The following is a 21888-nucleotide window of genomic DNA, read 5'->3' as shown; positions in this document are numbered from 1 at the left end:
AATGAGTGGGCGCCCTCTCCTGGCAGTCTTGAGCTGCAACGTGGGGGATTCTGGGAAAGTCAGAACCAGGCCATCGGGTGGAGGAGGTCGGGAAGGGGCCTGGACAATTACCATTTAGTGCGTCATCGGCGAGCGCCACCGCGGAGCTTCGTTTACTGCCCCGGTGCGTCCTGGGAGGCGGAAGCCGGACGTGTATGGGGGTGGGGCCAGGAAGGAGTGATGGTTGTGATTGGCGGGGAGGTGAGGTTGGGGGACCGTGATTGGGTGGGGCATGGAGGCGGTCTCTTCAGTCTTGGGGGCGGGGCTGGGGCGAGAGGTAGGGGCGGAGCCGATAAAGCGGATAGGACGTGAGGGGGTCGGCCTGGCAGGAGCTAAAGAAGCCGGGGTCAGGCGTTGGAGTACTGGAGATGGCGCCGGGCCCCAACGGTGGGAAGGGCTGAAGCCGGGAGGAGACGGGGGCGGGACTGGATCAACGTCACGTGGGAACGCCCAAAGCCGGGCTGGGGAAAGGCGCGGCCGGGGCAGGCGAGGCGGAGGCGGTGTTGGGGGCGGGGCCGCGGCGCGCGCTCTCGCGCACCCTAGCCTGGCATGCCGCGCGGCGGCGCGCTCCCTCTGGGCACGTGCCCGGACCTGTGCCCTGCGACTGAGCGCGCGGAGCGAGAGCAGCAGCGGCGCCTGCACCGCCTGGAAGCAGCCCCGGCGCGCGCTGTCAAGGAGTACGCGCGGCCGGCGGCTGGCAAGGCGCGGCCTCCCCCGAGCCAGCTGCGGCCGCCGCGCGTGCTGCTCGCCACTGTGCGCTACCTGGCGGCTGAGGTAGCTGGTCGGGTCGACGTGCCCGCGGCCGACGTGACCGCTTTCGTGTGGGACCGGCTGCGCGCCGTGCGCCTGGACCTGCTCCTGCAGCCCGCCGCGCCCCCGCCAGATGCTGTCGCTGTGCTCGAGGCCGCTCTGGCCTGTCAGCTGTGCGTAGCTGGCCCGTCTGGTGGCGGTCCCGCCCGGTACCCGGACACGGGGCTGGACCCGCAACTGCTGCACGCGCAGATGCAGGAGGCCTTTGGCTCCTTGCGCCGCTGCTATGCCGACACCCCCGGCCCCGAGGCCCATCCGCGCCAGGGCTTTTTCCAGGGCCTCTTCCTGCTGTATAACCTCGGTGAGTGATGGGGCCGGCTCCCGGTGCAGACGGGGCCACTGAGACCCACCGGGAGGAGGCGAGGAGGCGGGGAGGCAGGGGGGGAGGCTCAGGCTGCCATCCCTGCAGGCTCCAGCCACGGCGCTGTCCATGGTCCTCCCTCCTTCCCTGCAGGCTCCGTGGAGGCCCTGCACCAGATTCTGCTGCTGCCCCGAGGCCTGCGCTCCTGCCCTGCCCTGTGCCAAGCCCTGGCTGTGGATGCCGCCTTCCGAGAGGGCAATGCCGCGCGTCTCTTCCGCCTGCTCCGGGCCCTGCCTTACTTGCCCAGCCTTGCCGTCCAGCGCCACGTAGGGCCGGCCCGCAGCAGAGCCTTGGCCGCTCTGGCTCGGGCCCTGGGCGTGCCCACTGGCCAGTCTTACCCACTGGCCCACCTGGCCCGCCTCCTCGCTATGGACAGCTTAGCGGAGACCCGAGCGCTGTGCCAGGCCCACGGGCTGGACGTGGAGGGGGAAGCCGGGGAGGAGCGGGCCCTGTTCGTGCGGGGCCACTTCTCCGAGAACGCGCCCATTCCGGCCCTATCCTGCAGCCTGCTGGTGAACAGCAAGTTAAGGGGGCAGACTCTGGAGCAGGTGGTCATGGGGGAGGCAGCGGGAGACTTGGCAGCCGGGGCGGGGGACGGGGTGGAGGTCACAGCGGACCTTCCCCAGCCTGAGCAGGAGGCGGAGGAAGCTCAGCTCAGGACTCCCAGGTGAAGGGGAGAGGGCCCCCCCCCAGCCCAGGCCCCCTCCCGGCTCAGTAGGTGAGAGGCTGGGTCAGGCTGGAGGGGAAGTGGACTCCCTGGAGGTGACGGAGACTGGATCAGAGCACCCTTCGTCACAGGACCTTGGGACGTGCAGGGATTGGAACCCAGAGCTCAGGGTCTCCTCTCCGCAGAGGAAGGGTGCCTCGGGGAGGCTGAGGCTAACAATAAAGGACCTTCTTACAGGCTTCAGGTTTCCAAGCTCTCTTGCACAGGCAGCATTGACAGGGGACAGATCTTGGGGAAAGGGGACAGCCCGGACTGGGTCAGGCGCCTCGCAGGCTCAGAAGGAGTCCACGGCCTCCAGGGCGGCGGCGGCTCCCTCCACAGCCATCACTGCGATGCTGAGCTGCTTCCTCACAGTGGCCCAAGTGGCTGGGTCACTCGGGGTCTTCACGGCCTCGAGGCAGGCATCGGCCAAGCCAGGGAATGTGGACACGGTGGACGTTCGGGGGCCCCAAAGCACGTGACTGTAGGGAGAGAGGAGAGGGCCAGGGAGTGGGGGGGTCCGGCTGCCAGCGTCCCTGAGGTTCCTAGCAGGAGGGGGTGTGCCAGGGTGCCCTCACCTGTAGTAGTATTCTTTGGGGAAGGCCCGGGAGTTCAGGAAGGCTCGTTCCAAGAGCATGAGCTGGTCGTTCACCATCCGGACCTTCAGAGGGCTGGGAGGAGGTGGGGGGTCAAAGGGGCCTTGCAGAGGGCAGCAGTTATCCCCCCCATGTGCCAGGCCCTGGGCTGAGCCCCAGGAACACAAGCATGAGGCAGTTACGTTCCCCTGGGGGTGACGGCACCCAGGCTGAGCTCTGAAGAAATCCGGGGTCTCCAGAGCCACAGGTGAGGAGGCTGGGAACCGCCCGCCGGCTCTCCTGGCCTCCTGCTGCCTCCTGGACCTCCCAGACTGGCTGCTGTCCAGAAACGGAACCCCGACCTTCCCTTTCCCAGCAGGGGCACCATCCCCCCCTCCCCGCACTGCCAGGGTGCCAGGGCCGGTCACGTTCACCTCTGCAGCACCTCCCACGCCCCCTTGGCCTCTGGGTCCGCCCCAGCCCAGGACAGACCCTCACGGTGGGTGCCACGTTGGGGGAAGACCAAGTAAGCTAAGGGGGCCTTTGGCTGGTCCGGCCCAGGCTGGGGATGGGGCTCTCTGCATCCTCCGGCCCTCTCCCCCTCTTGGACCAGGGACTCACTCAGCCGGGTTCTTGAGGGTTTCAATGAGCTGCTCCAGGGCAACCACTGCCCTTTCAAACCTTCTAACCGCAGTCACCAGGGGCCCTGCAGGGGAGGAGAGGGCACCCGGCTCAGCCACGGGGGCCCGGGGACGGGTGGCGCTGGTCTGGGGGGAAGGAGCCATCCAGTACCCAGGCTGATGTTGTTCTGGGTCAGAGCGGGCTCCAGGCCCTCCTGGGCCGCCTGCACGAAGCTCCAGAGCGTCTCGTTATAGTCGCTGACTCGGAAGGGCAACAGGAGGCTGTCGCTGAGACGCAGCAGGACGTTGGCAGCTGTCCGGGCTACGGCCTGGTGGCTGGTGAAGCCTGTCCACAGAGAGGCACGGAGGCGGGGTCAGCCCCACTCCCCAGGCTGCCCACCCCGCTCCCCTCGGCCTCCCACTCACCGGGGTCAAGAAAAGTCTCCACGTACTGGAAGGTGTCGAAGGCCGTGTGGTAGGTGGGGTAGATCCGGGCCGAAGTCTTGCTCTGGGGGAGCCAGGGAAGGGGAGAAGGCTCAGTCCAGCCCAGGTGAGGGCCCAGGGTGGGACGAGGAGTTTGTGACAGACACCCAGTGGCCACAGGCCAAGCCGGAGCAGACGGGGGGGGGGGGGGGTGGCCAGTTGGGGGCACTGGAGCAGCCGGGCGGGGGGAGGGACCTCGGCGAGAAGGCCGGGGGAAGGTGGCGTCTGGCTCCGGGGACCTCACTCACCCGGTCATAGGTGTAGGCGATGTCCATGGAGGAGATTCCCAGGAAGTGGACAAAGGCTGCGTAGTCGCTCCCGGAGCCCAGGGAGCCCAGGCTGCAGGAGGGGGACAGGAAGGGGTCAGTCCTATGTTCACACCCCGTTACATGTGGACTTGTTTCTCCCCAGAAGGAAACCCTGGAGGTTTGGGGCTGCCATTCATCTGCATTAGCCGCCCCAGCGTCTAGCCCAGTTCCTGGAGTATGTAGATACCTAATAAATGCTTGCTGATTCGTGGATTATTTGGCCCCTGGGTCCCCTCCGACTGCAGGCTCCTCCTCACCTGGGTATGAGGCCGTGAACAGGGCTGCTCCGGTTGCTGTGTTGGAGCCAGTTGTCATAAACGGTCAGGTTGCTGGTCCCTGGTGCTCTGACCTGGGCAGGTAGGGATGGCATAGGCAAGGGAGCCCCTCCCAGATGGCCAGACGTCTCACCCAGACTCTCCCCCTTGGCCTTGCCCCTTCCCCTCTCCCAGCACCTGTTTGGCTGCAGAGAAGATAACACTCTGGACAGGGGGGGTCCCCTGTGCCCTCAGCGTAGCGTTGGCTGAGGAAGGAGAGATGACCAGAAGTGAGTGCCCCTCCGCTTGGCAGAGGCCTGGGGTACCGCCCACTGATCTCGCCCCCAAACCTGGCTCACAGCCCCCTGAGTTCGCGGGCCTGGGCCTTCTTCACCCTACCAAACACAGCGATGTCCACGTTGATGTATGCCACCGCACGCTCCTGCAGCTTGGTGAAGAACTCCTGGGGATCCGAGAGCACAGCTCAGCAGGTCAGCTCCCGCCAGCCTCCCTCCTGCCCAGCCCGTGGGTCACTCACTTCTGTGAACTCCGTGGAGCCGATGAGGCCAAACTCTTCAGCTCCCCAACTTGCAAACACGATTGTCCGGCGGGGCCGCCACTCTCCTGGAGGAGACAGAAAGCTAGGCTGGGCTCTGGGGCTCCTGGGAGCCTGGCGTGGGAACAAGGCAATGATGGGACATGGGGTGGGTGCCCTCCGGAAGGGGCATCAGGAGGATCCAATCCATCAGCCCGTACGTACTGGCCCCCTGGTCCAACCCCCTCATTTTGCTGGGGCAGAAACCGGTCTTGGCGGACTAGGAGCAAATCCAGGGTGATGAGGAGGGAAACGTGAGGAAAGGGGGCCGGGGCTGCACCTTACCCTTCTTCACCAGGGTCCCCAGCACTCTGGAAATCTCTAAGAGAACGGCAGAGCCGCTGCTGGGGTCCACAGCCCCGTGTACCCAGCTGTCCCGGTGGTTGCCGTAGAGAACGTAGCGGTCTGGGACAGAGGAGGCCACAGGGTGAGTGGGGAGAAGGGGCAGGAGGCTGGAGCAGGGCTTCAGTCCCAGGGCTCACTGGGAGGGTCCCAAAGGCAGCTGGGAGTGTGGTGGCCAGTTGACAGAGGGGCTTCCTCACCAGGCTCCACGGCCCCGTGGATGATGCCCAGGACATTGGAGGAATTCTTGAGCTCGAGCCGGTTGTAAACAGTGACATTCACCTGACTTTAGGGGAAAGAGAGGGATGAGGCAAGGCGAAGAGGCCATAAACCAAAAAGAAGAGAAAAATCAAAGGCAAGGGGCGGGAAGAGAGAGGCGCAGGACCACCAGAGGCTGGACAAGTCCTGGTCAAGGACACCTCCTAGAAGCTGTGCCAGCACTGACGAGGAGGCCCAAGGGTCCCTCTCTTCCAGCTCTGAAATTCTGAGGAAGGGAGGGAAGAAGTCCTACATGATGGAGAGAGGAGGGAAGAGGGGCCAAGGACACCAGAAGGAGGGGGTCTCTTCCTCACCTATCCTGGGGAAACTTCCCACCGTCCAGGAAGCCTGGTCCGAGCCTGTAGTCACATCCCAGAGCCCCCTGCCAGGAACTGGGAGCTAGAGACCCATTGAGGTTACTGGGAAGGAGACAAAGGGTTAGGACAAATGTGGAAGTAACCTTAGAGAACATCCATCAGCCCCTCATGACAGGTGGGAAAACTGAGGCCCAGAGAGGGAAAGGGCTGATCCAAGAAGCTTGCCTCATCTCACAGTCTAGCCGAGGGGTCTAGAGCTGACCTCCCTGGTGGTGAAAAACAAGGTACTGCCCCAGAAGCCCACAGGGAAGGCCCCCCCAAAAGCAGATGAGAAGGGAAGCTCACCAGAGTAGTGTCTGGGCATCCTCAAAGCCTATTGGCTGGACGGGGATTGGGGGGAAGCCCTGGATGTCTGCTGTCTCTATGCGGAAGGCAGAAGGGGTAGCAGGAAAGTAGGGGGTTAGAGGGTCCCCAAAATGCTCATAATAAGAACCACGCTCCACCCCTGAAGGAGGCAGTGCCCAGGAGTTTGGAAACGTCTCATTAGGAAATCTCAGGCCGTCATTGATGTCCCCAGGGTCCGTGTAGACCAGAAGTCCAGCCACCTCATGCTTGGCTCCATTGATAGCCTGCAGGGGACAGAGGCCAGTGATGGTGCTGCTCTCTCTCTCTGCCCTATCAGAGAAGTCCCTAGGCTCCCACCTCAGAAGCGGAGGCCCAGTTCTAACCTCAACACCTAGTCGAACCCTGTCATTTTACAGAACGCCTGGTCCCAGCCTGCCCTCACATCCCGGGGGCCCCTTCCAGGAACTGGGAGCTACAGGCCCAGAGAGGCTCCTGGGAAGGAGGCAAAGGTTAGGGTCCTAGAATTCAAACACCCAAATCTCTTTCAAGAATCTATCAAGCCCCTCATATTACGGGCAGGGAAGCCTTCCTCGTCCCATAGCCTCGCCTGAGCGGTGATGCCCGCTGGAGGGGAAAGGGAAAAGGAAGGCCCTTCCAGAGTGGGCAAATGGGCCGAGCCGGGCCATGCCGTGCCCCTGCTCTCTTTCTGGTCCCTGTCGTTGTCAGCGCCCCTCCCAGGAGGCTCACCTTGGCCCCTCGGCCAACCCCGCCATAGCGGGTCAGGGCTATGGTGCCTTTGAGATCAATGCCCTGAATCTTCAAGTAGGTGTAATCTTCCTCGGAGCCTCTGTTGGCGTAGACCAGAGGACCCTGGGCCCAAGGAACAAGAAATTAGGGCTCACTGCCTGGTCCGGAGGGGCTGGGGGAGCCAAGAGATGAGGTCGGTGGGGTGGGAAGAGCCGTAGGTAAGAGAAAGGACTGAAGGACCCGAGAACCCTCCGACCACCTTTCACTAAAAAAGGGAGATGGGGCTCCCGGGGAAGGGACTTGCCCAAGGACACCCTGCCGGCTCATGGCCAAAAGTTTTGTCATTTCTGCTGGGTCTCCAACTCCAGACCCTGAGAGAAAGCCGGAGGGTTAGCCCAGGAAGGAGAACTGGAGGGTCTGTACCTGAGGGGACCCTGGTGGGGCATAAGCAGCATAGGGTGGTACCACCTCCGGGTCTCCCTGCTCCTCAGTCAGGTTCTCCTCCTTCTGCCGGGCATTGAAGAGAATCTGTCCCTGAGGGCTCACTGTGGGGAAGCCGGACGTTAGGCCTCAGCATGGGCGAACTGGAAGGAGCCAAGCCCTTCTGCAGCCCCTAGCACAGGCTAATGTACGGTGTGGCAGAATTTGAACTCTGCTCTTCTGAGCCCGCATCCCCCAGGAGTCCAGGCTGGCTGGGCCACCTCGTCCCTCCTGCTCTTGACTCCAGCTTGGGCTCCCTGGCTTGTGAATTCCCATCGGGCAGAGCTCAGCCTTACCCACGCGAACGCTGTTGGGCTGCTTCTGGCTCGGGAAGGACAGCAGCACCTCATAGACCCCCTTCCTGGCAGCATCCAGCCCCCACTCGGGGTTCTGCCACTTCTCCATAAAGAGCTCTACAAGAGAGTCATCCCTCAAGCTGGTGGCCAGATGGGGCTTCAAGGACAGCTCCCTGCAGGGAGGGATGGAGGGGGTCTGCTCAGTGCCTGGCTCAGAAGGGGGCGCCCCGGGGCACTGTGGATGGAGACGCCGGGCACAAGTGTCTCCTTCCTCACCTGAGGTTCTCCCGGATCCTGTTGGCGTCCAGTTGAGCCATGACGTTGTCCAGAAGCTCCTGATCCAGATCTTGGCTGAGGCTGGTGGGGCCGGTTGACTCGGCCTTCTTGGGAATGTCGAAGTGACCCAGGATGATGCCCAGGCTAAAGAGGGCAGCGACCCCCAGCACCACCAAGGTCGCCTTCCACCACTGCATGATGCCAGGAAATCCCCACCACGGCGGCAGGCTGGAGACTTCTTATAGACGGGGCGTCCATGCCTCTGGTTAACCATTACCCCGGAGGGCCTGCCCTTTGCACCTGCCTGGAGGGGGAGAGAGTAGGGCTGCCACGATTCCAAGGAACTAGCCATCTCCATGGAGTGGACCTTAGTGGGGCTGCAGCCAGGCGTGCTGCCGCCTCAGTCGGCCTCGCCTTCCCCTACGTGGCCAGGGCAGGTCCATTCGACGTCCACCATGGCTCCCCCAGGATCCCTTCCCTCCTCTGCTCTCCGAGCTCCACCAGAACTCAGCATCTCTTGTGGGCCCTGCCAGGTGCACCCCTCCTCCTCCTCCGCAGGTCATCCTCTGGACAGCTGCCAAAACTGTCTCAGTACAAGGATGGCCTGGTTGGGACCCTGCCCAGCTCCAGAAACTTCTGGGAAGGGAGGGAGGGAATAAGAACTTAGCAAGTGCCTACTGTGTGCCAAGCACACGACGGTCCATATCGCAGTCGATCCTCACCACAACCCTAGAAGGTAGCTGCTATTACGGTCTTCATTTTGTTGCCATCCAGTGCTTTCAGGCTTGTCCTAATCCTCATGGCCCCATTTGGGGTTTTCTGGGTGCAGATATGGCATGGTTGGCTGTTTCCTTCTCCAGCTCATTTTATGAATGAGGAAACTGAGGTAAACAGGGTTAAATGACTTGCTCAGAATCACACAGCTAGGAAGTGGCTGAGGCCCAGTTTAGGGCCAGCTTCTCCATGAGATCTTTGTGCTCTCTCTTTTTCCCTCCCTCCCTCCCTCCCTCCCTCCCTTCCTCCCTTCCTCCCTTCCTTCCTTCCTTCCTTCCTTCCTTCCTTCCTTCCTTCCTTCCTTCCTTCCTTCCTTCCTTCCTTCCTTCCTTCCTTCCTTCCTTCCTTCCTTCCTTCCTTCCTTCTTCTCTCTCTCTTTCCCCTTACCTTCTGTCTCAATGTCAATTCTAAGATAGAAGAGCAGCAAAGAGGACTCTGTTAGAGTTAAGTGACTTGCCCATGGTCACACAACTAGGAAGTGTTTGAGGCCACATTCGAACCCAGGTCCAGGGAATCTCCAGACCTGGCACTTTATGTGCTGTGCTACCTAGCTGCCCTTGATCGCCACCCTTTCAGGTGTCCTCTCCCTCCCTTGAGTGCTTTGCCTGGGTCTCGCCTCTGCTGCCATCACTCCCCTGCCAGTAGTAAACTCATAAGGGAGGTCAAAGTGTGGAAAGGTCTATCTGGTCACATATTCCTCCTAAGGGCAGGAATGGGGCCAGGAAGGGGAAAGATAAGAACTTTATCCCTCAGCTGATTTTATCACTTTGCCCACCCCCACCCCCCACCCCCACATTCTTAATTTTGGAATTAAGAATCTGGAGCCTGCCTAACCCCAGGAGCCGGGGAGTTGGCTGTGAGGATGGCCGGCCTCCCCCGTAGACATGGGTTAAGGCTGGGTTTCGGCTGGAGGATGCCAAGGGCTGCTGCTTTTCCCAGGGAATTCTGGGAAGCCTTGGGCTTCCTCTTCTCAAGAGAGCTAAGGAGTCTGGCTGCATTGAGGAGCAAAGAGAGGCTCTGTCCTGTACCAGGAGAAATAGCTGGGCACGAGTCTGTTTCAGTGAAGGTTATGGGCCTAAGATGGCCCTCCATGTGTATGCAGGTTAGTCAATCAGACAAAAAAATGCCAAGCACTCCAGATAGAAGGAAAAGGTAAAAGGAGGAGCTCACAGTGGAATAGGGAAGACAACACATAAATAAAACAAACACAGTAGCTTTTCTCCCAGGCATGCGTGTATTTGTGGACGAGTGTCTTTCCCATTTGTGCTATTTCGTTCAATGCTTTATTACCTTGGACAAGTTCCTTTTTCTTTCTGGATCTCAGTGTCCTTACATGCAAAAGGAGATGGTTGGACCAGATGCCTCCTCAGTCCCTTTGCGTTCTAAATTGATGCTCCTTTGCTTGGAATTAATCATGTCCTCTGGCTGACAAATGTGAGGGAACCTATCGGTGGGGGCTCCTGAGCTATGGTGTTAGTGGGTTTAGACTGGCAGAATGCCTTGAACTTGGGAGAGCCTTATGGGTAGACCTACTGTGTGCATTGGGGGGCAATGGGCCTCCAGGTGCTCCATACTTATTTGTAGGCACCTGTCTTTGCACCACCAGTCCTCTAAATGTCAAGTTTCTCTGGGCAGGGATGACATCGTATTCCATCCTCATAACAAAGGGAGTTCCTCATGATTCTAATGGCAATCCTGGCCAAAGCAATCAAGAGTTGGGAAAGAGCTCCTTCATTTTATAGATGGGGAAACTGAGACCCAGGAAGAGAAAGAGATGCCCAGGTCGTGTCCCAAATGGGCTTTTCATGCAGGCCCTCAGATGGACCACAGAGCTTGGATTCTTTCCAGGAGCCTGTTCCTCCTCTGGAACATGAATCACTTATTTGTCTTCTGGGATGGGAAAGGAGCCTTATCTCTTCCCTCTGGAGCCAACTTTTCCCAGGCTCTTATCTCTTGGATCTCAGCCTCTCGGTTCTCATTGGGCTACCCAGGACAGGTGGATCTGCCCTTGAAACATCAGTGCTCCATGGTGGGTAGGGTTGGGCTGGGTGGTTCTGGGGCTGGAATCCTGAGGAAAGGGGGGGTCCCTCTCCCAACTTTCAGGGTGGCCCCTCCCCACCTTCTCATACATCCAGGCACAGGGCAGGGAGCTACAGTCTCAGGCTTTATTGCTGACACTAAGAAAGTTGGGACAGGGGAGCCTGGGGCAGACTCCTTTCACAGCAGTGTTGACTCTCCTTCCTGGTGGCCCCCAGGACTCCCACACCACCCCCCTTCCTCAGCTCTGGGTTCACCCAGGGCATGGCAGAGTCCAGGTTGCCGCTGGGAGCCTCATTCAGGAAAAAGAAAACAGGGGATCCCGGAGGGCTGGAAGCCAACCTGGAGACCTGGGAGGAGAAGGAGATGGGGAGTGAAGCTGGGATGGGGGCTGGGGCTGTCCGGCTCCCCACCTGCCCCCTCCCCCCCCCCGCCCCCTGCCCCAGCCCAGCCCAGAGACATACCAGGCTTTGGAGTTTCTCCTCCAGGAGTTGATGGGCCCTGTGAGTGCTGGCCAAGTCCTCTTGCAGCCTGGGGTGAGAGAGAAGCCTTTCAGAGCCCACCCTACCCACTCCTCACCTCCAAGGAGCTGTGGATGCTCTCATGGCCTGTTCTGCCATCTGGGAACCCAGAAACTCAGAGTGCTGCTGGTCCTTGGATATCCACTGTGTGTCACTGTCTGCACTCAAGGCAGAATCCCCAGCACAGCAGCTCTAAGATCTTAGGGGGACCCCATACCCTCCCCAGGCTGCCTCTTCCTCTGGGGTACCCCCTTATCATTCATGCTTGGCATCCCACCCGCCCTGTGAAATTATTATGTGTCTGCTGTATGTGAAACAACTTGTAATAAGCTCTACGATCTTAAAATGGCCTTATTTTCTAGCTTTTTAAAGGACTGCCAGGGTGAACATGGTAGAACAATGGATGGATCCAACAGGACAGTTGTGTTTCCTTCCCCAATCCCAGATCCCCAAGCACATCCTAATTAATTGGTCTGCCACCCTCTTCCCTGGTTTCAAGTCTGAAGAGTGCCAGTTGGACTCTTCCTCAGGAAGCTTCACTTCAGCTGCCTTTGGTTCTTTCCTTTTGGACTGGGGGCAATCTAGCAAGTAATAAGGGTGCAGGTGAGAGCTCTGTTCTTTCTGTGGGCCAGCCAAGGAACCCCTGTGATTGTGTAGCCACAAAGTGGGGTTTTGATCAGGACAAATGATTTATCTGAAAAATTGTTTTGACAAATCTGGCTCTGAAATCCAATTTCCTAAATGGGGACACTTGATAAAATTGCCTCCCTGAAGGCTCTGGTCTTTTGAACTATGTATCCTGTGTGTGTTTGAGTTAATTTGATCCAAATTGCTTATCTGTCCCAGAGGGGTAAGGGAAGAAGGGAGGAGGACCATGTGGATCATCTACCTTTGGAAAACTTTGGTGGAAATTTGTTGTTAAAAAAAAATAATGTTCTCTGGTAAGGGCTGACTGCTCTCTCCTTTCTGTTTCTATGTCTGTGTGTGGCCTGTTTGTGTTCTTTTATTAGGTTTGCTTTAGGAGAATTGTGCACACAGAACCTAAGAGTTGGAAGGCAAATCTCTGTCTCTTGTGATCTAGATTTGACTAGCAGAATTGGTGGTAACTCAAAAGGAACTCAAAGCCTTATTAGTCAGTATTTTACCTTGGGAATGAAAGTGGTTTTGGGTTTTTTTAAACTTTTATATTATTTGTTGATTTATTTTAAAACCCTGAACTTCTTGCCTTAGAATAGATACTGTGGCAAAAGAGTGGTAAGGCCTGGGCTATGGAGATTAAGTGACTTGCCCAGGGTCACACAGTTAGGAAACCCTTATCTTTTGTCTTCAAATCAATACTAAGTATTAATTCCAAGGCAGAAGAGCCCTTAAGGATTAGGCAATTGGGGTTAAGTGACTTGCCCAGAGTCAAATAGCTAGGAAAGATCTGAGGCCAGATTTGAGGGGCTGAAGGTTTTGAAATTTTAATAACTTAATAATATTAACGGCAATGTATGCTGAGCTTATGGAGAGTGAGGCATCCACTGAAAGCAATGGGTTCTTTGTGATATTTAAACTTTGCTATTGGTACTCATGACAACCCAGATTGGGCCTAAAGTTAAATGTGCTCCTAAATGAGGGATAACTGAGGGAGATTAAAACCTATTCTGTGATGGCCACTTTTACCTCTTTGACAGTAGATTAGCTGGGAAATAAATGGCCCCATAAAGAAAAATTATTATTATTATTTATTTAATTAATTTAATTTAAAATATGTTTCCATGGTTCCACGATTCATGTTCTCATAAGGAAAAAATTATGGTTGTAATAACGGCCATTAACACAATGATTGTCAATTGCTTCACCCCAAATCTGACATAGGATGATTGTTCTGTGTTTGCCTTGTTTCTTAGTGCCATTTATTTGTTCGGATTCACAAATCCCAAACGGAACAACGCCACGAAGTTTTTGACGTGATTGGCATTTAGTAAGGATTTCGTTAATTCCGTTATTTTACAATAACTTATCTCAGTTTACACATCTGTAGTGTGGATAAAATGAATGTCTGGTTTGAGTGTTTAACTAATAATTCCTTTTTAAAATCTGGATTCTTTTGGGTTATCGTTTGTCCTGTATTCGTTTTATTTTTTAATTTTTTTAACATTATTTTTATTTGGTCAATTTCAACTATTATTCATTGGATACAAAAATCATTTTCTTTTCCTCCCTCCCCTCCCGCCACCCCTCCCATAGCCGAGGCACAATTCCTGTAATAGTTTTAATTGCTAAAGGAATGGTGTGAACTGTTTAAATCTGTTTATCTGGAATTGCAATGAGTTCTTTGAAAAATGTCCATTGGAGAATTAAATGGCTTTAATAAAAGTCCAAATGGAGGGAAGTATATGGAAAGTCTTCACCTATTTGCATTATCATTGTACATAGGGCAACTAGGTGGATCAGTGGCTAGAAGGCCAGGCCTAAAACCAGGAGGTTGGCTTCTGTCCCTGGCTTGGTGACCTTGGTCAAGTCACTTAACACCAATTGCCTAATCTGTATCACTCATCTGTCTTGGAACCCAAACATAGTCTGGATTCTAAGACAGAAGGTCACGGTATGGGAAGTTAATATTAATCTGTCCCCTTTTTGGCACCCCAAGACAAACTGTGGGTTTTAAAGGAGGAAAAGTTTGATTTTTAAGACTGAAGCTCTCTATGTACTTCTTTCCTCCGATGGAGATGGTTGGAGACAAGTTCTTTGTTTATCTGGCAACAAATCTCTCGGATAGTGAAGCAACTAAAGAAGAAAAGCAGATTTGATCTGTGTAGACCCACGTCTTGTCCAAACTGAGGTCCGAGGCCTTGGCTCAAAGAGGCTTGGGAAGGGCATAAATTGGAGTAGGAGAAGGAAGGAAATCCCTCTCCTTGGAATCCTGGGATGCTAATGGAGGCCGCTAAGAGGGCAGCTGGCCACAGGGGATCGCCCAGTGCCTCTTCTTTCTCCGGCACGATTTTTAGCACTTAGTAAAGGAAGCTACAGTCTCCAGAGAATTTGAACCAGCATAAGATGATTAAAAATGAAGCTGGTAGGGGCAGCTCGGTGGCTCAGTGGATTGAGAGCCAGGCCTAGAGATGGGAGGTCCTAGGTTCAAATTTGGCCTCAGACACTTCCCAGCTGTGTGACCCTGGACAAGTCACTTGACCCCCATTGCCTAGTCAATACACAGTATTGACTCCAAGACGGAAGGTGAGGGTTTTATTAAAAAAAAAAAAATCAAACTGGCCACAGCAAAGGGGAAGATGCTTTTCAGCCAGTGTTGATTTGTTTGAGAGGTCTAAGAGCATTTCCCAGCGCGTAAGCTCCAGAACGATAGCTATATGGTTTTATGGCTGGGAAGATGAAGGTCGTCTTGCTGATTAGAGAGAGATTGGTTTGAAGGTGGTGCCAGGGAAGCCTCGGAGAAAGAAAACTGGACCCGGCACTTAGAGACTGCCTCACTATTAGTAACAAAAAAGGGATAGTTTGAATTGAGAATACCCAAAAGGTAATCAAATGTGATTGGAACATTCAGAAACTTAGGGAGTCCTACCAACTAAAGTTAAACACCGATCAATGCAAAAATAACCTTTAAACTGGTTCCTGTGTCTTGAAATTGGAAACCGGGCTGCAAATTATACTATTTTTATTTTATTTTATTTAAAACCCTTCCCTTTGGTTTTAGAATTAATATTGGGTATTGGTTCTAAGGCAGAAGAGCGGTAAAGGGTAGGTAATAGGGGATTAAGTGACTTGTCCAGGGTCACACAGCTAGGAAGTGTCTGAAGTCAGATTTGAATCCAGGACCTCCCATTGCTGGACCTGACTCTCCATCCACTGAGCCACCCAGCTGCCCCCTGTAAATTATACTATTAACCCTTTTTTAAAAACCAAAGAGGATTATTACCCTGAACTCCTGAAAACCAAAAGGTCCATTGAGCTCAGCCAATTTGTTTATTTCCTTTAAAAGAGAGAATTCAGAAACACACGTGAAGGGCTTAGATAGACCCAAACCCCAGGGAAGAGAAGGTTATGTAGCTTTCATAGTATCTCAAGAAAGTGAGGAGGGGGTCCCTGGGATTGAGCAACAAGGGAGAAACTTCTGCCCAGAAGCAGTTTGTCAGCTGCTTGTAATGTAAACCAGGATGTACTTTGATAATAAGGAAGAAGAAAACCTCACTGTTATCTGCAAGGATGGGCGACTTTTCAGGGTTGGACAGGCCTATTCTTGTACAGGAACATTTGTGGAATTACTTCCAGGCCATGCATTACTGTTTGCTTGTTTGTTTTTAAAATCAGATTGTGATGTTCCAGGGCAACGCCATTAGAACCCTGTTAACCCTTGACAATACCAGACTCGGACCCATTTTGTAATTTGCTCAGATTTGAATTTCAAGAACCATTTTGTGTCAATCACACACACACATTATTAAAGGAAGACTTATCAATGAAAACGGGAAGGATAATCCCAAGATTTCCTGAGAACTTCTGGATGGTTGAACTACAATAGTTTGCTGACTTTAGCCCATCATTGGCATCCCTGGTTTGAAGGTGAACTAAGAGAGAGGCAAGTTTGTTTTAGAACCATGAAGCAGTGATAATAAGTAAAATTTTTTATTTTTATGTGAAGGATATAATAAGCTTAGAAAACAAAAGGCATGAATCTGGCCTTTGACAGACTCCAAAGGAAGTAAAGATTTATACTTTGAGCCCTTCAGAAACATACAACCTTAAGGGGAAGCTGGGCAGCTGGGTAGCTCAGTGGATTGAGAGCCAGGCCTAGAGATGGGAGGTCCTGGGTTCAAATTTGACCTCAGACACTTCCCAGCTGGGTGACCCTGGGCAAGTCACTTAACTCCCATTGCTTAGCCCTTACCACTCTTCTGCCTTGGAGTCAAAGGTAAGTAAGGGTTAAAAAAAAAAGCAGATGTCTTTGCCTTTAAGAGACTAGTTTATTTATTTTTTGAAACCCTTACCTTCTGTCTTGGAGTCAATGCTATGTATTGGCTCCAAGGCAGAAGAATGGTAAGGGCTAAGCAATGGGAGTTGAGTGACTTGCCCAAGGTCACACAGCTGGGAAGTGTCTGAGGTCAGATTTGAACCGAGGACCTCTTATCTTTAGGCCTGGCACTCAATCCCCTGAGCCACCCAGCTGCCCCTGGGGTAGGAGGTCCTAGGTTTAAATCTGGCCTCAGACACTTCTCAGCTGGGTGACCCTGGGCAAGTCACTTCATCCCCATTATCTAGCCCTTACCGCTCTTCTGCCTTGGAGCCAATACACAGTATTGATTTTAAGATGGAAGGTGAGGGTTAAAAAAAAAACTGATATACAGCAAAACTGCATTTTGGAAATGTGGGTTTTTAAATTAATAATCGATAACTAAATGTTATATTTTATAAAGTTCTATTAAAGTGAATGAACTGAAAACAGTGGGCTCTTTGGAGAGATGAGGTTTGACTATCCGTATTAATAATCATGAATCAAGAGTTGATTTGGCTGAAATGTAATATGACCTTATTTACAACAAACTGAAATATTTGCACCTGTTTCCCAGCATTGTTGGGGGGAAGCGCACAGAATGCCGCTTGCGCAGCAGGCGAGCAAGGTACACCTCAGAACTTGGAGGAGCCCAGTTGGGCAGAAACACTCGGCCACTTAAGAAGACACTAAAAATTGGCGTTGAAAGTTTACAAATGTACTCATACACTTCGAAGCCTCAAATTCTAATGGAAAGGTCAGACGCAAAATATCTTACAGTTCTGGGCAGAGTTCTCCGGTGTCTGCTTTGCATGGTACTAGGTAATTAATTAGGTAATTAACAGGTAAACGCACGGCTGCTGCTTCTTCATTTCACATGCTAGATAAGGTACATAATGAGTCTTAAAGGTCTTTGGGTCTAGTGAAATGTCAAAGGAAACTGAGGGCTGCCGTCCATTGCATTGTTGCCAACTGGCTAGATACAGTTTCTTCTCCTGTACTCTGAAGGGGGAGCGGGCTCCTTCCTCCTAAGCTGAATGTTATTCTTTGTAGCTCCATCTGTCCTATACGATGTTACTGTATCTTTGATAGCTACTGATTGTTTGGGAACATTTTGTTTTAAATGAAATAAACAATGATGAGGAGTAACCTCTAGGTTAGGCAAAGAAGCAGAGTGCCATAGTGTGCAGAGAGCTTCGCCTTTGAGGTTCCTCAGGCTTTCCTACTTAAGCTAAAGGATCTGATTTTACCCGTGAAAGTATAATGCTGCGTTTTAAAGAATTAAGATTTTCTTCCTATCAAAGTAGAGAATTTTATGAATTCATTTTACAGGATAAATGAGGTTCATTTCAGATCATTTGGAAAAATCATGAAATTGTATTTGTTAATAACTGGTATGCAGGGGGGGAAGCTGGGTAGCTCAGTGGATGGAGAGCCAGGCCCAGAGATGGGCAGTCCTGGGTTCAAATCTGACCTCAGACACGTCCCAGCTGGGTGACCCTGGGCAAGTCACTCAAGCCCCATGGCCTAGCCCTTACCATTCTTCTGCCTTGGAACCAATGCACAGTATTGATTTTAAGATGGAAGGTCAGGGTTTTTAAAAAAAAAAATAACTGGTATACAGCAAAACTGCATTTTGGAAATGTGGGTTTTAAAATTAATAACCAATAACTAAATATATTTTATAAAGTTTTATTAACTTTTATTTTTAAATTAAATTATTAAATTTTATTAATAATATTTAGTTATTGATTATTAATTTAAAATCCCACATTTTGGTGACCACGAAGGGACCCAGGACAAGGGAATTTTGGGAAATACCAAGGGACTTCTGGGGGATGATGTCCAAAGGCTCAACATCGCCATTTATACCAAACCAACACTATTGAGTGTTTAGAATGAAATTATTCTCATGGAAGATCATTAGAATGCTCTGATATTTACTGAGACATGAGGAAAAGAACACTCATCTAGCCAACCTGTAAGTGATGAAGATTTTGCCATCGAGAAAAAGTTTCTTGGGACTTTACTGCTAATCAAATTTTGATATTAGGTATAAGAGTCTGACCCCTGAGAAAGCCACTATCCTTTTATGAGAGGGAAATGGGTGTTTCTTCAGTCTTTGGAAAAGGTGAGGGAACAACCTTGAGAAATCAAAGATAGGACTCTCTTGACTCAGTTTCCCCATCGTGCTACTTCCTTCTGAACAGGCATGTTTCCCACCTGATTATTCTTGAGTCTGGAGGTGAGGTGGGATTGTGACTGCGATTGTGGCTCTCACCAGAAGTCAAAGGGAGCTACATAGGTGGAGCCATTCTGTGCCCTTAGATTTAGGCCTGACGGAGCGGTTTTGATGCTGTTATAATCATGTCCCTGCTTTTTCCTCTTGCAGCAAATTTTAAAAATAATTTTAAAATTTAGAATCTTTTTATTCTATCTTGATTTCTATTCTATTCTATAAATATTATTTAGAATCTTTCTCCATGGTTCCATGATTCATATTCTTTCCCTCCCCGTCCTGGAGCCAACGGGCACTTCCACTGGGTTTCACACGTGTCATTGATCAAGCCCTTCTTCCACGTTATTCCTATCTGCAAGTGAGTCACAGCACATTTCTATGATCAGGCCAGGAAAAGAGTGGAAGCTTGTCACTGCCACACTGAATCTCCTCATGCTTCGGCAGAGTCTGAGGCATCTGAATTACCCTAATAAACTGCAGGCACGGGAGACGGACCAGGCCATTCTGCTCTGACTTTGCAGCCGTTCCCCAGTCCAAGGAAGAGTCCTGTCAGTGCTTGAACTGTTGCATGCAGGAGATGAAGTCCCGGAAGTGTCTGGTGCCTCCACAACGATAGGGAGCATTTAGGCAGAGGCAAAGGAGTGGGAAAATAGAAACACAGATGTGTTCATTTGTGAGGGATGGAAGCTTAGTGGGTCTTCTTAGGGGATTATCGGAGTGAGAGAATTTTTAAAATTAATTTAACCAATCTTAGTGGAGTCACTGAGAGCTATTTTTATATGTATATTTTTTATTTTTTTATATTATCTAATTTTATATATTTTATCTTTTCATATATATTTTATATTGCCTAATTTTATATTTTAATATAGTTTATATGACCTAATTTTATATATTAATATGTTAATAGATTTTATATTACTTTATATGTTTATATTTTAATAGATTTCATATTAATTAATTTTATATTTTAATATAGTTCATATTGCCTAATTGGATATTGTATATATATTTTTACTGTTACCTAAATGGGAAATGGGTTAATGGGATTTTACTTTGCTGTTATTTAAAGCTGGAAGGAACCTGTGAGCAGTGTGTCCTGAAAGGCAGACAACCTCGCCTTAGGGGCAGCTGGGGGCTCCGTGGATGGAGAGCAGGGACTAGTGATGGGATGACCTCAGACCCTTCCTAGCTGAGAGGCCCTGGGCGAGTCCCTTCACCCCAAGGCCAGTCCTGACCTAGGAGCCAATAGGCGGCTGGAAGGGGAGGCCCAGTGACGTCACGCCTGTCGCGAGTCCCGGCCTCCTCTTCCACGTGACAGCTGTCTGGTGACCCAGAGCCCCCGCTCCTCACTGTGAAAGGAAATGCTCGAATGCGTAGTCGCTTTCCCTCCGCTGCGGCTTAGTTCCGCGTCCTCCGGCTCCCGGCTGGGGCCGGAATTCTTTCTTCGCTGGAATAAACTGTTTGGGCGGCGGCTCGTGGGGCTAGTTTCATTTTTAAAGGCAGCAGCCCTTTTCTACCGGCCCGGCCCGGCCAGGCCCGCGGCCTCGCGCCTCCCGGTTCTGGCCCGCGGGTTTTCCCCGGGAATGCCGGGCGGTCCAAGCAGGAGCCGTTCGCAGCCTCGCGGCCCCGCTGGCCCTGGCTTGCCTCTCCACAGCTGGGGCTACGAGCCAAGGACCGAGCTCCTATTTCTCGAGGGTTTCCTTTCTAAATGGGAGCTTTTCTCACGACCCCAGAAGGGAAGTCGTGGCCATTTTTATCCCTAGTTATAGAAGGAGAAACTGAGGCCCAGGCAGGGATGCCAGGATTCAGAGCCGGAAGAGAGCTTGGCGCCCAAATCTCTTACTTCACACAAAATAAACACCGAAAAGGCCTAGAGCTAAAAAGAGGGCTGCCCATCCCCACAGCTGCTGAAATATTGGAGGCAGAACTTGAACTCAGGGCTTTCCCCATGCTCTAGCAGGGCCTCCGGTATTTGCTCAGTATTTGCAGAGGCAGGCCCCAGCAAAGAATTTATTCCTTGATCTAGGGCGCCCCCTCCCAGTCTCTCCCAGCTCCGCCCTACCTCCTGCACTGCTCCTTTAGGGCCAGCAGCTCCTCCCACACGGGCTGCAGAGCGAGCGCGGGGTCCGGGTCTCCCCCGTCTACGGAGCCCCTGAGAGGAGATGAGGGGGGCCGATGGAAGGCAGATGGTTCGCCCCACATGCATCCGCGCCCCCCGGCTCGGTCTTGGGCAGGATCGCCTCTAATTCATTAACTGCTCGTCGGGCTCGTTATTAAGGAGATTGTGGGTGATGCGGCCGTCGGCGTTAGTCAGCCTAGCGCTTCCTATGCAGTCATCTGTTCAAAGCCGTCTCTTCTAGGAGGCCTTCCTTGATTTCCCCTTCCCCTTCAGAAGTCGCCCTGCATTGTCGGGTCTTAGAGGCCTGAGGACGGCGCCTTCAAGGAGTCCTGGGTCGCCCCCCCCCCCCATTCCGGACGGGGCTCAGCCCACGGGAGACACTCAGTAAAGTCGTGGAGGGGCAGAGCCAAGGGGAGACGGAGCCGGCCGCCTCCACTTACCCGCTGGGCGTCAGCAGCTCCCACAGCGGGTCCTCTGGAGAGATGGGCTAAAAGACAAGGCAGGGGTGCCTTGGGGGTCCGAGGAGGCCACCCAGGAACAAGGGTCCCAGGAGCCCTCCGCCCCCTCCCTGTCTCCTACCTGGCCGGGGGGCTTTGTTCTCCGCCGTCCTCCTCCACCCCCGGGGTGGTGCAGCGCCCCCCTCCAGCCTAGGGCCTGGAGCTGGGCAGGGCTCAGCACCCTCTGGGTTATCTCATCGAGGAAGGCCGAAAACCTCAACCTCTCCTCGGGACCCCGGCCGCCAATCCGGGGGGGGGCCTGCGGAGCCCGGGGAGGAGGAAGGGGAGCTCCACAGGGACTCCCGCCCCCAAGCCCAGGCAGGCTGAAAGAACTTCTCCAGGACTTGCAGCTTCCCCTCCGCCACCCCCGGGGAGCCCCCGGCCCAGGCCCCCAGCCTCCGGCTCATGGCGAGTGCAGGCGCTGGCCAGCCTCCCTCCGTCTCTGCAGGCAGAGCCCTAATGGGGTCAGCAGAGGACATCCGGAGCTGCATCGATAGTCCCCAACAGAGGCCAGAGCCGCGGGGCATCACCTGACCGCCAATCGATCCCGCCCCCGCCAGAGTTCCCATCCCAGCTCCAGAGGTCCGAGGGGGAAACGTGCCAGGGCGGCTCCTGCGCCCAGTAGGGGCTTCAGAAAAGCCTGCCATCTCTCAAGCCGGGCTTTGTACGGAGCCCCCCAGAATAGCCGGCCACCTTCCCCGGGGTCTCCTGCCCCCTCCAGGAACTCTCCACCAGAGGGGGGCAGAGGGGCTCCTCAGGGACCACAGCAGGCCCCTGTGGGGGCCCGGGAGGCCCTCCCAGATACCTGATGGCTGCCTCCTCTCCAGGCTCCGGGTCCCTCAGACCTGTGGGTGAAGGTGCCCATCAGGTGGCCTTAAGACTGATCCTTCGGGGGA

General features: G+C 53.6%; 2 protein-coding genes and 1 long non-coding RNA gene across 3 annotated transcripts; 1 reads left to right on the top strand and 2 right to left on the bottom strand.

Annotated features, from left to right (window-relative positions):
* Nucleotides 1–249: 249 nt before the first annotated feature.
* On the top strand, nucleotides 250–2116 carry SAC3D1 (SAC3 domain containing 1). The gene is made up of 2 exons (XM_001380093.4): nucleotides 250–1150; nucleotides 1304–2116. Exons 1-2 carry the CDS (start codon nucleotides 589–591, stop codon nucleotides 1879–1881), a joined length of 1140 nt encoding a protein of 379 aa, XP_001380130.1. The 5' UTR covers nucleotides 250–588; the 3' UTR covers nucleotides 1882–2116.
* Nucleotides 2117–8009, bottom strand: NAALADL1 (N-acetylated alpha-linked acidic dipeptidase like 1). Its single transcript, XM_001380087.4, has 18 exons — nucleotides 7813–8009; nucleotides 7537–7709; nucleotides 7184–7305; nucleotides 6761–6883; nucleotides 6014–6297; nucleotides 5666–5770; nucleotides 5294–5379; nucleotides 5037–5156; nucleotides 4695–4780; nucleotides 4556–4619; nucleotides 4355–4422; nucleotides 4160–4251; nucleotides 3843–3933; nucleotides 3538–3619; nucleotides 3284–3457; nucleotides 3113–3197; nucleotides 2495–2587; nucleotides 2117–2398 (listed from the first exon to the last, which is right to left on the bottom strand). The coding sequence occupies exons 1-18, from the start codon at nucleotides 8007–8009 to the stop codon at nucleotides 2212–2214; spliced, it is 2232 nt and encodes a 743-aa protein (XP_001380124.2). The 3' UTR covers nucleotides 2117–2211.
* A 2728-nt stretch (nucleotides 8010–10737) lies between these two features.
* On the bottom strand, nucleotides 10738–11583 carry LOC103094382 (uncharacterized). The gene is made up of 2 exons (XR_008912692.1): nucleotides 11088–11583; nucleotides 10738–10973 (listed from the first exon to the last, which is right to left on the bottom strand). It is a non-coding gene; the product is annotated as an uncharacterized LOC103094382 (long non-coding RNA).
* Nucleotides 11584–21888: the final 10305 nt, after the last annotated feature.

The sequence above is a fragment of the Monodelphis domestica genome, chromosome 6, assembly GCF_027887165.1.
Source record: "Monodelphis domestica isolate mMonDom1 chromosome 6, mMonDom1.pri, whole genome shotgun sequence".
Taxonomy (NCBI): Eukaryota; Metazoa; Chordata; class Mammalia; order Didelphimorphia; family Didelphidae; genus Monodelphis; species Monodelphis domestica.
This window is presented reverse-complemented; position numbering and strand designations above follow the sequence as displayed.